An 18,457-nucleotide genomic window follows, 5' to 3' on the forward strand; every position below is an offset into this window, starting at 1 on the left:
CCTTTCGGTGGTTTTCTGGACTCCCGGTGACCTCCCATCACATGTCCGTGGGCCAGGTCCAGCACGACTAATCGTTGCACCGTGTCTTCCCTTTTTTTCTCTATCTGATAGAATAAATCATTCTCCAGGACCATGTAAGGATATGCCAGCTTAGTGCCAAGTTCTACGGGTACCCCATTTATCACTTTTACATTTGTCATAGCCTGAGAAAGGGTAGGATCCTTTATTTACTCGCTTTGGAAGTCATCTTTCTGGATTTCCACATCCAGCAAACGGGGAGGTGGACGGCTGCCTGCCCCCTCCTCTTCCCTGGTCTCCTCCGTATCCCCCGCCATGACTGAAAATGGGAACTGAAGGTCATTTCCAGTAGACTCGTCACTAGAGTCTTCCTGGGGAACCGCCTCCAGGGGTTCGGGACCCACACGTGCCATGGGAGAGGAATCCCGTACACTGTTACCCTGGGGCATGAATTGATTCTCCCACAATTGCCAAGAAGTGGGAGAAATCCCAGCCCAAGATAACATCATGCAACAACGTGGGGACAAGTCCCACTCTATGTTGCACAGACCCATAGGAAGTAGAAATGCATATGACCGCGGTGAGGTACGAACAGGTGTCTCCATGCACCTTACAGAAAATTTGTCTGATGGTCCAGTCGGGGCTGACACCAGACTGGCCTTCACCAGAGTCACCACACTTCCCGAGTCTACCAATGCCACCACCCTTTTTCCATCCACCGTTACATCACACAGGTGTTTTTCCACCTTGTTTTGACCGGCATTCACACTCACTATCCGGGCAACCATAGACATGCATTTTTTAGAGTCTGTGACGTCGCACTGCATGGGTTCAGTAGTGACCGGACAGTTCGCAGCGATATGGCCCATCTCTTGGCAGCGAAAACACCTAACGGGCCCCTTGCCTAGACCAAAGTTGGTTACTCTTGGCATCACCGTGCGGGCAGTCCCGTTTTCCTCCCCCACTGTCTTAGGGATTTTTCCTTCTCCCCTACTCTGAGGAACAGGCTTACCGGTTCCACGTGGAGATGATGAAGACTGAGGTGGGGTAGCGTTGTCTCGGAGTCCTTCCGCCACGGAGTAACGCTCAACCATATCCACCAGTTGATCTGCCGGCGTAGGATTTCCATGGCTTACCCACTTCCTCAGGGCTGGCTGTAGAGCTCTCAGGTACTTGTCCAGGACGACTCTCTGGATCATCTCTGGTGCCGTCAGCACCTCGGGTTGTAGCCACTTCGTCAGGTGGATCAGGTCGAACATCTGTGACCGCGATGGTTTATCCGGCTGATAGTCCATTAATGCACTCTCTGTGCATGGACAGCGGTCGTCACTCCCAGCCGGGCCAAGATCTCGGCTTTCAGTTTGTCAAAGTCCTGCGCGGCTTCAGGTTCTAAGTCATAATAAACCTTTTGGGCCTCACTGGAAAGAAACGGGGCAATCAGGCCAGCCCAGTGGGCCTTCGGCCATTTTCCTCGCACCGCCGTCCGTTCAAACGTGGTCAGGTATGCCTCAATGTCATCTTCGGTCGGTTACAAGAAGTGAGAGATTAACACGACTATATAACATGTAGTCACAGCTGTGCCCAGTATTTCAGCTCAGTCCTATTTATTGCTTTTAGGTACAGTACTCCTCCCAAAGCTCTGTCCCCTTTTGTACGCACGGTGACAGAATTCCTGGCAGAACTGCTATCCATTGGGCAACCAGACCCCCTGGTCATAGCCGCCCCTATCATACCTCCCAACTTTTGAAGAAGGGAAAGAGGGAGAAATACAGCGGCGCAAATTTTAGGCCACGCCCCGGCCACACCCATTTCACAACTAGTCACATCCATGTCCATGCCCAACCGCACCCATTTAGCACTGCTGATCACACTGACTGGTACTAAGGGCACAGTGGCTGGCATTATGGGCACCCTGACTGGCACTAAGGAAGAGAGAAAACAGAGAGAGAAAGAAAGGAGAGCGAGAGAGAAAGAAAGAACAGAGAGAGAAAGAGGGGAAAGAAAGAACAGAGAGAGACAGAAAGAACAGAGAGAGAAAGAAAAGAAAGAACAGATGGAAAGAAAGAGGGGAAAGAAAAAGAAAGAAAGAGGGGAAAGAATGAACAGAGAGAGAGAAAAAAGAAAGATTAGAAAGAGAAAGAAGAGAGAGAGAGAGAGAAAATGAGGGAAAGACAGAACAGAATGAGAAAGAAACAGAGAGAAAAAGAAAAAGAGAGAAAGAAAAAGAGAAAGAAATAAAGATTCTATAAAGATACTATAGCAGCCCGGCTCCCATTGTAGTGCCCACCTGAGCCTCCCGATGCAGGACATATCATGATCCGCTCACATGGTCGGCATCCCTGATTCCAAGGCGATCCCGCTGTCCGCGCTGTCGGAGGAGGACATGGTGATGGATCTGAAGCATTCCTAGTTCTGTCACAATCTCATGAAATTATCTCATTTCCAGTCAGCTTCCAGCACATCACTTCCGGTGGAACGTCATGCTGCTCGGGGCTCCGCCATGTACTGTGTCCGTGGGAAAAGCCCGCTTTGTATGCTCCGTACACACTTGGCTCCACTCCGTACCTCCCGTACACATATGGCTCCGCTCCGTATACCCCATACACACGCTGCTCCGCTCTGTACACTAAGTACACGCACAGCTCCGGTCTGTACACCTCGTACACACATGGCTCGTCTCCGTACACACACGGCTCCGCTCCATACACCTCGTACACACGCGGCTTCTCTCTATACCTCGTACACACACGGCTCCGCTCCGTACACCTCGTACACACGCGGCTCCGCTCCGTACACCTCGTACACACGCGGCTCCGCTCCGTACACCTCGTACACGCGACTCCACTCCGTACACCTACGTCTCCGCTCCGTACACCTCGTACACACGCGGCTCCTCTCCGTACACCTCGTACACACGCGACTCCACTCCGTACACCTACGTCTCCGCTCCGTACACCTCGTACACACGCGGCTCCTCTCCGTACACCTCATACACACGGCTCCGCTCCGTACACACACGGCTTCTCTCTGTACACCTTGTACACACGCAGCTTCTCTCGGTACACCTCATATACGCGCGGCTCCGCTCTGTACACCTCATACACACGCTGCTGCGCTCCGTACACCTCATACACACGCGGCTTCTCTCAGTACACCTCATACACACGTGGCTCAGCTCCGTACACCTCATACACACGCGGCTTCTCTCGGTACACCTCGTACACACACACTCGGCTTCTCTCTGTACACCTTGTACACACGCAGCTTCTCTCGGTACACCTCATATACGCGCGGCTCCGCTCTGTACACCTCATACACACGCTGCTGCGCTCAGTACACCTCATACACACGTGGCTCAGCTCCGTACACCTCATACACACGCGGCTTCTCTCGGTACACCTCGTACACGCGGCTCCGCTCCGTACACCTCGTACACACACACACGGCTTCTCTCTGTACACCTCGCACACGCGCGGCTCCGCTCCGTACACCTCGTACACGTGCGGCTCCTCTCCGTACACCTCGTACACACACAGCTCTGCTACATCTACCCTGTAAACCCCTACTGACCCCACACACACTTACCTCATCCAGCACCATGACAATCAACACAGCAGAGTCCGGCAGACACCAAGAGGCAGGGCAGTGCGCACAGGACCTGTGATGAGGTCACAGGAGGGGAGGAGTCATGGGTCACATGTTCAGGAGTCCTGATCATGTGACCCATGACTCCTCCCCTCCTGCAACCTCATCACAGGTCCTGTGTACAGAGAAGAGAGCAGGGCAAGTATGGGGTGCGTGGCGGCTTATCTCCCTGCAGTGCGGGATAGAAAAAGCTGGCGGCAGGAACAACAGCCAGGCCAGTGGCCACATCAGCTGGCGAGAGGCCAGATGAGCGGGGCGCTGCCGCCCGCGGCCCACATGACAGCGGCCCAGCGGGGAAATGCCCGGTTGGGTATATTACCAATCCAGGCCTGGTCAAAGGCCACGTGGGTTTAGCATGAAACTCAGGCGCACAGCCGGGATCCGGACATAACTGACACTGGGTCAGGTTTATTTAACCCCTTAGCGACAGAGCCAGTTTGCAGCTTAATGACCAGGCCAATTTTTACAATTCTGACCACTGTCCCTTTATGAGGTTATAACTCTGGAACGCTTTAATGGATCCCGCTGATTCTGAGATTGTTTTTTCGTGACATATTGTACTTCATGTTAGAGGTAAAATTTCTTCGATAAGTCTTGTGTTTATTTATGAAAAAAACGGAAATATGGCGAAAATTTTGAAAATTTTGCAATTTTAAAACTTTAAATTTTTATGCCCTCAAATCAGAGAGATGTGTCACACAAATTTCTTAATAAATAACATTTCCCACATGTCTACTTTACATCAGCACAATTTTGGAAGCAAAATTTTTTTTTTGTTAGGAAGTTATAAGGGTTAAAAGTTGACCAGCGATTTCTCATTTTTACAACAAAATTTACAAAACAATTTTTTTTTTAGGGACCACATCATATTTAAAGTAATTTTGAGGGGTGTACATGACAGAAAATACCCAAAAGTGGCACCATTCTAAACACTAGACCCCTCAAGGTGCTCAAAACCACATTCAAGAAGTTTATTAACCCTTTAAGTGCTTCACAGGAACTAAAGCAATGTGGAAGGAAAAAATTAACATTTTACTTTTTTTTGCAAAAAATTTACTTCAGAACCAATTTTTTTTATTTTTACAAGTGTTAAAAGAGAAAATCAACCACAAAATTTGTTGTACAATTTCTCCTGAATACGCCGATACCCTATATGTGGGGGGACCACTATTTCAGCACACGGCAGAGCTCGCAAGGGATGGAGCGCCGTTTGACTTTTTCAACGCAGAATTGGCTGGAATTGAGATCGGATGCCATGTTGCATTTGGAGAGCCCTTAATGTGCCTAAACAGTGGAAACCTCCAACAAGTGACCCCATTTTGGAAACTAGACCCATTAAGGAACTTATCTAGATATGTGGTGAGAACTTTGAACCCCCAAGGGCTTCACAGAAGTTTATAACGTAGAGCCGTGAAAATAAGAAATCTATTTATTTCCACAAAAATGATCTTTTCGCCCCCAAATTTTTATTTTTTACAAGGGTAACAGGAGAAATCACACCCGCAAAGTTGTTATGCGATTTGTCCTGAGTACGCCGATACCCCATATGTGGGGGGGAACCACTGTTTGGGCGCATGGGAGAGCTTGGAAGGGAAGGAGTGCCATTTTGGAATGCAGACTTTGATGGAATGGTGTGCGGGCATCATGTTGCGCTTGCAGAGCCCCTGATGGGCCTAAACAGTGGAAACCCCCCACAAGTGACCCCATTTTGGAAATTAGACCCCCTAAGGAACTTATCTAGATGTGTGGTGAGCACTTTGAACCCCCAAGCGCTTCACAAAAGTTTATAAACGCAGAGCCGTGAAAATAAAGTCTTTTTTTATTTCCACAAAAGTGATTTTTTAGACCCCAATTTTTAGACCCCCAAAGTTGGCAAATAGTGGAAACCCCTCAATTCTTGCTCCAACCCTAACCCCAACACACCCCTAATCCCAACCCCAACCCCAACACACCCCTAACCCTAATCCCAACCCTAACCCTAATCCCAACCCTAATCCCTAATCCTAATTCTAACCCTAATTCTAGTTCGCCCTAACCCTAGCCGAGCCCTAGCCCAACCCTAACCCTAGCCCAACCCTAACCCTAGCCCAACCCTAGCCCAACCCTAACCCTAGCCCTAATGGAAAACTGAAAAAAAAAATATTTTCTTTATTTCATTATATTGGCCTATATAAGGGAGTGATAAACGGGGGGGTTATGTACTATTTTTTTTATTTTGATCACTATGATCGTTTATCATAGTGATCAAAATAATGAATGGAATCTGCCAGCCGGAGCCGGCAGATTCTCGGCGGGCGCACTGCGCATGCGCCCGCCATTTTCAAGATGGCGGCGCCCATCGGAAGGTGCCGGTGGGACCACCGGGAGGGGACGGAGGGCCACGGAGAGGTACCGGGGGGGGATCGGGGACCCTATTTCTCTCTCCTCTGATGTGCGATCACATCAGAGGAGAGAGAAATTAAATGTAAAATCGCGGCTTTTTTTTTTTTGCGGTCGCCGTTATAGGGTTAATAACGGCGATCGCAAAAGCGGGGGTCGGTAAAAACCGACCGATTCATGTTCTCTGGGGTCTCGGCTACCCCTGGCAGCCGAGACCCCGGAGAAAATCCGACACTGGGGGGCGCTATTCACTTAAATCACAGCGCCGTGAATTAACGGCGCTGTGGTTTTCGTAGCCTTAATTACCGCCGTTAAAAGTCGTATCGGCGGTCGTTAAGGTGAAAGCAAAACATACAGGGAATAAAAACATAAAACAAAACCTTGCCTGTCCGGCACTATCTACCAACTGGCGGGCTTCTCCCGTCCAGCCAAACCACAGTTGCAGTGGGCACTGCTCTCACTCACGTGTGTCTCTCACACAGACAGGCTCTCTGTGTTCCCAGGCTGAGACACTCACACAACCACCTGGCATCCTTTTATATCCACCTCCCATTATTCATTAGTAAGCAGGTGAGATACTGACCAGACTTGGCCACATAGGAAAGGAATCTGGGCGAGATATACCTGCCCTCATCCACTATTCCCACATGATTCTCACTATATATATATAATATATATGTCTGCCTGTATGTGTGTATCTAATATATAAAGCTCAAGTGTGTGTGTGTGTGTATGTCCGGGATTGGCATCCGCACCGTCGCAGCTACAGCCACAAAATTTGGCACAGTCACACGTCTGGACCCCGAGAGCGTCCTAGGCTATGTTGTGAGGCGAAATTTTAACCCCGCGCGTTCCAATTCACCAAACAATTTTGCCCCTATCTACATACTGGGGAAACTGTGTGCGCGTCAAGCCCCGCCCCTAATTGTGATGTCATAATGGTTGACTATGGGATGGAGGATATGTATGACGGGTATATGGGCACGGGACTATGGGATGGAGGATGTGTGATGGGTATATGGGCACGGGACTATGGGATGGAGGATGTATGATGGGTATATGGGCACTGGACTATGGGATGGAGGATGTGTGATGGGTATATGGGCACGGGACTATGGGATGGAGGATGTGTGATGGGTATATGGGCACTGGACTATGGGATGGAGGATGTGTGATGGGTATATGGGCACTGGACTATGGGATGGAGGATGTATGATGGGTATATGGGCACTGGACTATGGGATGGAGGATGTGTGATGGGTATATGGGCACGGGACTATGGGATGGAGGATGTGTGATGGGTATATGGACACTGGACTATGGGAGGGAGGATATGTATGATGGGTATATGGGCACGGGACTATGGGATGGAGGATGTGTGATGGGTATATGGGCACGGGACTATGGGATGGAGGATGTGTGATAAGTATATGGACACTGGACTATGGGAGGGAGGATATGTATGATGGGTATATGGGCACGGGACTATGGGATGGAGGATGTGTGATGGGTATATGGGCACGGGACTATGGGATGGAGAATATGTATGATGGGTATATGGGCACGGGACTATGGGATGGAGGATGTGTGATGGGTATATGGGCACTGGACTATGGGATGGAGGATGTGTGATGGGTATATGGGCACGGGACTATGGGATGGAGGATGTATGATGGGTATATGGACACGGGACTATGGGATGGAGGATATGTATGATCGGTATATGGGCATGGGACTATGGGATGGAGGATATGTATGATGGGTATATGGGCACGGGACTATGGGATGGAGGATGTATGATGGGTATATGGGCACGGGACTATGGGATGGAGGATATGTATGATCGGTATATGGGCATGGGACTATGGGATGGAGGATATGTATGATGGGTATATGGGCATGGGACTATGGGATGGAGGATATGTATGATGGGTATATGGGCACGGGACTATGGGATGGAGGATATGTATGATCGGTATATGGGCATGGGACTATGGGATGGAGGATATGTATGATCGGTATATGGGCATGGGACTATGGGATGGAGGATATGTATGATGGGTATATGGGCACGGGACTATGGGATGGAGGATGTATGATGGGTATATGGGCACGGGACTATGGGATGGAGGATATGTATGATCGGTATATGGGCATGGGACTATGGGATGGAGGATATGTATGATGGGTATATGGGCATGGGACTATGGGATGGAGGATATGTATGATGGGTATATGGGCACGGGACTATGGGATGGAGGATATGTATGATGGGTATATGGGCACGGGACTATGGGATGGAGGATAATTATAATTTGTTATAACCACAGTTAGTTACTATGCCCGGGCAGCGCCGGGCTCTTCAGCTAGTATATATATGTGTGTGTCTGCCTGTATGCGTATATATATGTCTGCCTGTATGCGTGTGCGTCTTCCTGAATGTGTAGATCTGCCTGTATGCGTGTATATGTGTCTGCTCGTATGCGTGTATATATGTGTCTGCCTGTGTGTGTGTCCGAGTGTCTGTCACACACAGCCTCCTGGTATTTCTCTGCAGCCCATTCGGGGCCAATTTTGCGGGCTGATTTTGCGGCCCCAATAGATTTCTATGGGGCCGCAAAATTGGCCAGCAAAAATTCCGCGGTGCGCCGTGTGGCCGTTTTTGCGGCTGTGATACAAGATTGAGCTTGCGCGATCTTTTTCACGGCGTATGGACACGGCCCCCACTGAAAATCAATGGGGCCGTAAAAACAAATGGAAGTTTGTTTCTGTGGTGCACCGTGACTTCCGCTTTTGCGGAACGCAGTTTTTTTTTTCCAATACTATTTCCATAGTATTGGAGAAAGTAAAACCGGCGATCCACAAGCTTTTTAGCGGTCCGTTCTTGCGGCAGATCGTAAAAAATGCGGCAATACGGGCTGCAAAAAAAAGCGGTAAGTGTAAAAGTGTAATTGTTGTTGTTCATTTACTAAAGGGCTTTTGTGGTCAGAGAACGACTGTACAAACCAAGCACAGGCGCTTGAAGCATTATGGCGGCCAATCATTTACCTGCACCTTCCCACCTGCTTGTTTTCCCTCAGTCTCCGCCCCCTCTTCTTTGATTGACAGCTCTGGTTTCATAGAGCAGAGAAGGGTGGAGATGCAGGTAAATGATTGGCCGTCGCCATGAAGTGCATGGGCTTGGTTTGTACAGTTATTCTGTGCTGACAGAGACCCTAACCTTTGTACTAGCCATAGAACAGCGGCACGGCGCCCCCCGCAGGCTTCATTCTTGCAATGATCATGATTGGATTTTTTTTTGGTTTGTTACTGTAATGAGGGTCCTCAGGCAGAACTGACAGAGCATTAAAGCTGCAGCGATTGGTTTGGTTTTTGTATGAATAATTACTGATTATATAGTAGACTATTTTGCTCTCAGCTGAGGGCCTTGGTCTAGTCTAAACCATTCTCTGTGAGCAGCGGCTGCACAGACCTTTCTGCTGCTTCGTTACAGTGTATCAGTATAGGGTGCAGACAGTAGAACCCACAGAGGATTATGGGGACTGGATACAATTGTAACCAGAGACAAAGGAATGGAATCACAGGACCCTGAACCATCCAGTGTAACCGCTGGACGGGAGCCCTGCAGAGGCCGCACAGGCAAAAGAGGAGTCAGGGATGGTGGAAGGGAGAGGATGGCGGCAGTGAGGGGACCGGGAGAGAGTCCCAGGGAGGGAGCATGGATGGCGGCTGTGAGGGGACCGGGAGAGAGTCCCAGGGAGGGAGCAGGGATGGCAGCTGTGAGGGGACCGGGAGAGAGTCCCAGGGAGGGAGCGGGGATGGCGGCTGTGAGGGGACCGGGAGAGAGTCCCAGGGAGGGAGCGGGGATGGCAGCTGTGAGGGGACCGGGAGAGAGTCCCAGGGAGGGAGCGGGGATGGCGGCTGTTAGGGGACCGGGAGAGAGTCCCAGGGATGGAGCAGGGATGGTGGCTGTGAGGGGACAGGGAGTCCCAGGGAGGGAGCAGGGATGGTGGCTGTGAGCGGACTGGGAGAGAGTCCCAGGGAGGGAGCAGGGATGGCGGCTGACCGGGAGTCCCAGGGAGGGAGCAGGGATGGCGGCTGTGAGGGGACCGGGAGAGAGTCCCAGGGAGGGAGCAGGGATGGCGGCTGTAAGGGGACCGGGAGAGAGTCCCAGGGAAGGAGCAGGGATGGCGGCTGTGAGGGGACAAGGAAAGGATGACAGGGCAAGGATGGTGGCTGTGAGGGGACAGGGAGAGTCCCAGGGAGGGAGCAGGGATGGCAGCTGTAAGGGGACAGGGAGAGGGAGTCCTAGGGTGGGTGCAGGGATGGCGGCTGTGAGGGGACCGAGAGAGAGTCCCAGGGAGGGAGCAGGGATGGCGGCTGTGAGGGGAGCGGGAGAGTCCCAGGGAGGGAGCAGGGATGGCGGCTGTGAGGGGACAAGGATGACAGGGCAAGGATGGCGGCTGTGAGGGGACAGGGAGAGTGTCCCAGGGAGGGAGCAGGAATGGCGGCTGTAGGGGGACCGGGAGAGAGTCCCAGGGAGGGAGCAGGAATGGCGGCTGTGAGGGGACCGGGAGAGAGTCCCAGGGAGGGAGCAGGGATGGCGGCTGTGAGGGGACAGGGAGAGAGTCCCAGGGAGGGAGCAGGGATGGCGGCTGTAGGGGGACAGGGAGAGAGTTCCAGGGAGGGAGCAGGGATGGCGGCTGTAGGGGGATCGGGAGAGAGTCCCGGGGAGGAAGCAGGGATGGCGGCTGTGCGGGGACCGGGAGAGAGTCCCAGGGAGGGAGTAGGGATGGCGGCTGTAGGGGGACAGGGAGAGAGTTCCAGGGAGGGAGCAGGGATGGCGGCTGTAGGGGGATCGGGAGAGAGTCCCGGGGAGGAAGCAGGGATGGCGGCTGCGAGGGGACAAGGATAAGATGACCGGGAGAGGGCGGGGATAGGATGGCCGGGAGGGGTTGGCCCCCAGAGGTTACACAATACTGATGGCCGCTGGACCAGAGACCTGTGAATCGATTCACTCGTCTAATTGTAACAAAGTCTCAGCTGAGAGCAGCACTGGATGACAGGTGTGCGGCCTATGGAACGTTCATCCTCTGCAGATTCTAGAAACTTTATTTATGGAAATGTAGAAAAATAATTTTCATCGTTTCAGTGTAAAATCCTCTGGAAATGTCCGATGTTATTTCTTCTGATGTGGCCACCACAGTCGACAGATTCCAGGACAGTCCTATAGCCACCATGCAGTGTCCGTGCCGCCATGATGTTCTGTGCCGTTATGCCGTGTCCGTGCTGCCATGATGTTGTGTGCCATGCCATGTCCGTGCTGCCATGATGTGTGCTCCCAAGCTGTGTCCGTGCTGCCATGATGTTGTGTGCCGCCACGCTGTGTCCGTGCTGCCATGTTGTGTGCCATGATGTTGAGTGCCGCCATGCCGTGTCCGTGCTGCCATGATGTTAGGTGCCGCCACGCTGTGTCCGTGCTGCCATGTGTACCACCACGCGGTGTCCGTGCTGCCATGATCTTGTGTGCCGCCACGCTGTGTCCGTGCTGCCATGTTGTGTGCCATGATGTTGAGTGCCGCCATGCCGTGTCCGTGCTGCCATGTTAGGTGCCGCCACGCTGTGTCCGTGCTGCCATGTGTGCCGCCACGCTGTGTCCGTGCTGCCACGATCTTGTGTGCCGCCACGCTGTGTCCGTGCTGCCATGTGTGTCGCCACGCTGTGTCCATGCTGCCATGTGTGTCGCCACGCTGTGTCCATGCTGCCATGATGTTGTGTGCCGCCACGCTGTGTCCGTGCTGCCATGATCTTATGTGCCGCCATGCTATGTCCGTGCTGCCATGATGTTGGGTGCCGCCACGCTGTGTCCTTGCTTTGTAGAGATCATCATCAGGGCACTAGGACTTCAGGTGAGTGCTTGCCCGTTCTGCACCACCCCTCGGCCCAGACTCCTCTCAGGGAGGCAGATTCAGTACTGGAGTTCTCACTCTACGGAAGGCTTGAGCTGAGCCGGAGCTGCCAGGTGGCCTCTGCACATTGGGGGGTAGCGGCACAAGCCGAGTATTCTCCGAGGCCACCAATGCTCTGGGCGGCACTGTTCCATCGACTGAGACCCGTGGAGCTTGTACCAGACCCTGTCCCCGGTCACAGAGAGGAGCGTACACTATGGAGATCGGCACCAGAGCCTGCGGTGCAGATCCGGAGGTGCTGGCTCCTCGCTCCTCAGGACCCATCACTGCAGACGCAGCAGCACGGGATGGGGCCCCGGGCCCTGAAGAACTTCTACTCACTGTCCTCCCTTCAGAACTCCTCAGCTTTAGACTTGGGGGGGAACTCGGCAACTTCAGGGAAGATCGACAGTCAGCAAATCCCCTTCTTTTGCAATCCGGCAACCTGGAGTCCGGCGAGGAGGGAGACCATCATGAGGAAGGGAGAGGAGACCGTCAGAAAGAAGGGAGAGGAGACCGTCAGAAAGAGGGGACAGGAGGGGAGACAGTCATAAGGAAGGGAGAGGAGACCATCATAAAGAGGGGAGAGGAAGGGAGACAGCCATAAGGAAGGGAGAGGAGACCGTCATAAAGAGGGGAGAGGAGGGGAGGCCGTCAAAAGGAAGGGAGAGGAGACTGTCAAAGCGTGGAGAGGAGACAACCATGAAGAATTGCGGCGTCACCTTGCAGTTGCTACTTTTCTACAGGAAGGCACAGAAGTCGCCGGTATCGGCTCAACCTGCAGATCTCTCTCCAGCGTCCTCCTCTCCTCCCGCAGTTCTAAAACAGACAATATACTACAGTTACTTCCAGAGCTGCAAGCGGGAAAATGTTACCTGTAAACATATGCGTAGACGATAATAAAATAATAGGACTGAAGGATAGGACGCGATGTAACAGCAGAATAGTGACTGCAGCTCTGGAGGTGACTGGAGGATTAGACATGATGTTACTGCAGAATAGTGACTGCAGCTCTGGAGGTGACTGGAGGATTAGACATGATGTAACAGCAGAATAGTGACTGCAGCTCTGGAGGTGACTGGAGGATAAGATGTAACGGCAGAATAGTGAGCGCAGCTCTAGAGGTGACTGGAGGATTAGACATGATGTAACAGCAGAATAGTGACTGCAGCTCTGGAGGTGACCGGAGGATAAGATGTAACAGCAGAATAGTGAGCGCAGCTCTGGAGGTGACCGGAGGATAAGATGTAACGGCAGAATAGTGAGCGCAGCTCTAGAGGTGACTGGAGGATTAGACATGATGTAACAGCAGAATAGTGAGCGCAGCTCTAGAGGTGACTGGAGGATTAGACATGATATAACAGCAGAATAGTGACTGCAGCTCTGGAGGATAAGACACGATGTAACAGCAAGATATTGAGTGCAGCTCTGGAGTGGACTGGAGGATAAGACATGATGTAACAGCAGAATAGTGAGCGCAGTTCCGGAGGTGACCGGAGGATAAGATGTAACGGCAGAATACTGAGTGCAGTTCCGGAGGTGACCGGAGGATAAGATGTAACGACAGAATAGTGAGTGCAGCTCTGTAGGTGACCGGAGGATAAGATGTAATGGCAGAATAGTGAGTGCAGCTCTGGAGGTGACCGGAGGATAAGATGCAATAGCAGAATAGTGAGCGCAGCTCTGGAGGTGACCTGAGGATAAGATGTAATAGCAGAATAGTGAGCGCAGCTCTGGAGGTGACCGGAGGATAAGATGTAATAGCAGAATAGTGAGCGCAGCTCTGGAGGTGTATAGATGATCAGTACCCCTGAGGATCTAGTCCCATTCAGATTGCAGGGTCTTTGTGCCTTTGCATCGGGGGGCTCCGGTCACCCCGCAGGCCTCTAGCATTACTCAAATGTTATCTGACCTGTGAGTGATGGCTCGGCCGCCAGGTCTCGGGTCTCATAAATGGACAGTCGCTCGTCTTCCAGACGCTGCTGTAAGGACACAAGAGAAATCACATTACAGGTCAATGATCCCCGAACCCCAAGAAGGTAAATTCATCATATGACCCCGGAATCAGTACAGTAACGATATATGGAGAAAACTTCACAGCTAGGCAGGATGCCACTGGCCCTTTAAGAGAAGGACTGATCTATAAGTCAACAGCAGAGGGCGACATTGTCACAGGAAACACTGATATTCTGCAGCAGAAGAGAATAGGTGGTACATGCAGGGCAGCGACTCTGGTGCTGCGACTCCGACACTGGGGGTGCAGGGTAGCGACACTGGGGGTGCAGAGCAGCGACACTGGGGGTGCAGGGCAGCGACACGGGCTGCGACTCAGACACTGGGGGTGCAGGGTAGCGACACTGGGGCTGCGACTCCGACACTGGGGGTGCAGGGTAGCGACACTGGGGGTGCAGGGCAGCGACACTGGGGCTGCGACTCAGACACTGGGGGTGCAGGGCTGCGACACTGGGGGAACAGGAGGGCTGTGGAGTCAGTGCTCATTTTGGTGGAGTTGGAGTCGGTATAAAATGGACCGACTGCGACTCCTAAAATATATAATAAATTGGGTACAGTAGTTCAGTGCAGAATATTTTTTCATAGGAATTTGGGAAAGTTATGAAATGTCCTATAAATGGCTGCTCTATTTCTGATCTAAGGCTACATTCACACACAGCGTTTTTCCTGCGTTTTTTGAGGACACGTTTTTCAGTTGCAAAAGCCGATCAGCTTTTTAAAAATGGCTTCACCTGAAAGGTTTTTGAGCTCATAGATAATGTTTTCAATAGCAAAAGCAGATTAGAAATCTGCTCTATCTATATATCCCTTTATCCATATCTGTCTATCCATATCATATCTGTACCAAAAAGAATGAAAGCCGGGTAGCACACAGACTAACACTCTTTTTTTTTTTTAGCACCAGTCAGGGACACCTCATAGCTGCCCAAAAGGACGCCCAGGACAGGCATTGCTCGTCTTCAGTAACATCAACATCAACTGATAGTTGGAATAAATAGACTGCATTCATCACCACATCTTCTTAAGGTGCAGGCTTTATTTTCAAGGGTAGGGGTGTGCAGTATGAGGTTCTGCAGCAGCTGAGGTGTGCAGTATGAGATTCTGTGGAACAGTATGAGGTTCTGCCCCCCCTAGTTTTGATCCTGGCTAAAACCGCTTCTTACAGACATGGCGAACCCTCAGGTAACCCTAAATGAAGGTCAATGGATACAGGTGGCTGAACTGAAGGAATTGCCTCATCACCCATTTACAGTGACTAAAAAATTACAAGCTGAGGATTTAACTCCTGGCATTTTCATAAGGGAGTGGAAGAACTTGCTATTTTGTCTGTCCCAAAGAGGAGGTTTAATCGCAGATGGCATTGCTGCTTCAATGAAACGGAGAGAGATACAGCTATTGGAAAATAAAAATTTTCTGGCAGCTGTTTATGTGGACCCAAGTCATCGTCTACTGCTTGATGATCAACAGCTTACTAAAGGAAAAGAAGCTCTGACTGAGGTAGCGGTTAGGAAGAGTGGCCGACAGGAGGACTACCAGGCGCAAGAGGACTCGGGTCCTGCCAGTGCTGCTGCTGCCATATCTTCATCCTCATCATATGAGGAGTTTGACTTTGACAAGTATTTGGATGACATGGAGCAGGCAAAGCGTTGCCGCAAGGAAAAACATTTCACTCCGTCTCCTATAGCAGCAGATTGACCAGATTTCAGCAAAATGTTTCTCTTGTTCTCAAAGAAATAGAAAAATTCAACCGTTCATCAGACCTGACTGTGCAGGAGGCAATTCCTTTATACCCGGAAATTGTTAGAGATGTTCCCATGTGGTTACGGCTTTGCCTCCAACCCAAGTTACTGTAGAGAGGTTGTTCTCTGGCCTTAAAATTATTAGGTCAGATGTGAGGTCATCTATGAAGGAGGATATGATGGAGGCAATTCTATTTCTTAGAACAAATTCATAGACTGCACAAATGTTATTCAGTATGTCTTTGTTGAAAAGTTTTTTTGCCACTTAGTTTATTACATAGTGATATATATATATATACTGTATATATATATATATAAATCGATATTACATAGTGTATTACATATTTACAATTTATTACAGTTTTGTGTTCTAAAGTTGTATTCCAATAAATATATATTATGTTCTATCTAAATATCTTGATTATTGGATCATAGAAATGATTAAATGTCTGATGTTCACATTGTACTACAATAAATTTTTAACTTAAATATAAGCAATATATGTGGGAGTCGGTGTAAGGGAAATTGAGGAGTCGGAGTCGCAGGTTTGGCTTACCGACTCCACAGCCCTGAACAGGACACCGACACTGGGGGTGCAGGACAGCGACACCGGGGCTGCAGGACAGCAACACTGGGGGTGCAGGACAGCAACACCGGGGCTGCAGGACAGAGGCACAGACAATGGGGGTGCAGGACAGAGGCACAGACAATGGGGGTGCAGGACAGCGGCACAGACAATGGGGGTGCAGGACAGTGGCACAGACAATGGGGGTGCAGGACAGCGGCACAGACAATGGGGGTGCAGGACAGAGGCACAGACAATGGGGGTGCAGGACAGTGGCACAGACAATGGGGGTGCAGGACAGAGGCACAGACAATGGGGTGCAGGACAGAGGCACAGAATGGGGGTGCAGGACAGAGGCACAGACAATGGGGGTGCAGGACAGAGGCACATACACTGGGGGTGCAGGACAGCGGCACAGACAATGGGGGTGCAGGACAGCGGCACAGACAATGGGGGTGCAGAAGAGTGACACCGACACTGGGGGTGCAGGAGAGCGACACTGACCCTTGGGGTGATTATTACCTGCAGAATGATTATATCTTTTTCTAGGTTGTGACAATCCTCTTCCAGTAATGATCTGTAATATAAAAAATACTGGAGATGATGAATTCTTATCTCCTCTCCCTTCTGTCTCTCTTTCGCCCTTCTCCTCTCCTTTCCTCTTCGCTTCCTTCTGTCTCTTCTTCACCTTTCTCTTTTCCTTTCCGCTTCTCTCCCTTCTTTGCACCTGTCTCTTTCGTCCATCTCCTCTCCTTTCCTTTATGCTCTGTCTCTTTCGCCCTTCTCTCCTTTGCTCTTCATTCCCTTCTGTCTCTTCTTCACCTTCTTCCGTTTCACTTCTTTCCCTTCTCTCTTCTTCGCCCTTCGCTTCTACTTGCCTCTTTGCTCCCTTTTGTCTCTTTTGCCCTTCTCTCTTTTCCTCTTTGCTCCCTTCTGTCTCTTTTGCCCTTCTCCTATCCTTTCCTCTTCTCTACTTTTTTTCTCTTCTTTGCCCTTCTCCTCTCTTCTCTCCCTTTTTCGCTCTTCTCCTCTCCATTCCTCTTCGCTCCCTTCTGTCTCATTTTCCCTTCTCCTCCACTTGCCTCTTCTCCGCCCTTCTCTTTTTGCTCTTCGCTCCGTTCTGTCTTTCGCCCGTCTCTCCCTTAATCTTCACTCCCTTCTGTCATTTCTTCACCTTTCTCCTTTCCTCTTCTTTCTTTTCTTCACCCTTCTCCTCTAATTTCCTCTTCACTCCCTTCTCTGTTCTTCGTCCTTCTCCTCTCCTTTTCTCTTCACCCCCTTATGTCTCATCTTCGCCCATCTCCTCTCCTTTCCTCTTTGCTCCCTTCTGTCTTTTCTTCGCCCTTCTCCTCTCCCCTTCTCACCCTTCTATCTCTTCTTCGCCCTCCTCTCCTTTCCTCTTCGCTCCCTTCTGTCTCGTTTGCCCTTCTCCTCTCCTTTCTTCTTCGCTCCCTTCTTCGCCCTTCCTCTTCTCTCCCTTCTCCTCTCCTTTCCTCTTCCCTCCTTTCTGTCTTCTTCGCCCTTCCTCTTCTCTCCCTTCTCCTCTCCTTTCCTCTTCCCTCCTTTCTGTCCCTTCTTCGCCCTCCCTCTTCTCTCCCTTCTCCTCTCCTTACCTCTTCCCTCCCTTCTCCTCTCCTTACCTCTTCCCTCCTTTCTGTCTCTTCTTCGCCCTTCCTCTTCTCTTCCTTCTCCTCTCCTTTCCTCTTCCCTCCTTTCTGCCTCTTCTTCGCCCTTCCTCTTCTCTTCCTTCTCCTCTCCTTTCCTCTTCCCTCCTTTCTGTCTCTTCTTCACCCTTCCTCTTCTCTCCCTTCTCCTCTCCTTTCCTCTTCCCTCCTTTCTGTCTCTTCTTCGCCCTTCCTCTTCTCTCCCTTCTCCTCTCCTTTCCTCTTCCCTCCTTTCTGTCTCTTCTTCACCCTTCCTCTTCTCTCCCTTCTCCTCTCTTTTCCTCTTCCCTCCTTTGTCCCTTCTTCGCCCTTCCTCTTCTCTGCCTTCTCCTCTCCTTTCCTCTTCCCTCCTTTCTGTCTCTTCTTCACCCTTCCTCTTCTCTCCCTTCCCTCTTACCTCCTCCCTCCTTTTTGTCTCTTCTTCGCCCTTCCTCTTCTCTCCCTTCTCCTCTCCTTTCCTCTTCCCTCCTCTGTCTCTTCTTCGCC

The 18,457-nt window shown here is 50.9% G+C and overlaps 1 protein-coding gene across 2 annotated transcripts in view; it reads right to left on the minus strand.

Annotated features, from left to right (window-relative positions):
- Nucleotides 1-11,136: 11,136 nt before the first annotated feature.
- The window catches only part of CCDC24 (coiled-coil domain containing 24), a 119,983-nt gene continuing 112,662 nt past the window's right edge, over nucleotides 11,137-18,457 (minus strand). For both annotated transcript variants that reach the window (XM_073564886.1, XM_073564885.1), the window contains exons 6-9: nucleotides 16,830-16,884; nucleotides 13,903-13,972; nucleotides 12,713-12,809; nucleotides 11,137-12,435 (exon numbers count right to left, since the gene is read on the minus strand). In XM_073564886.1, the coding sequence (XP_073420987.1) occupies nucleotides 11,997-12,435; nucleotides 12,713-12,809; nucleotides 13,903-13,972; nucleotides 16,830-16,884 (661 nt within the window). In that variant the 3' untranslated portion in view covers nucleotides 11,137-11,996. The remainder of the gene's footprint in view (nucleotides 12,436-12,712; nucleotides 12,810-13,902; nucleotides 13,973-16,829; nucleotides 16,885-18,457) is intronic.

Source organism: Dendrobates tinctorius, unplaced genomic scaffold, assembly GCF_039654945.1.
Source record: "Dendrobates tinctorius isolate UK_male_01 unplaced genomic scaffold, ASM3965494v1 ptg000497l, whole genome shotgun sequence".
Taxonomy (NCBI): domain Eukaryota; kingdom Metazoa; phylum Chordata; class Amphibia; order Anura; family Dendrobatidae; genus Dendrobates; species Dendrobates tinctorius.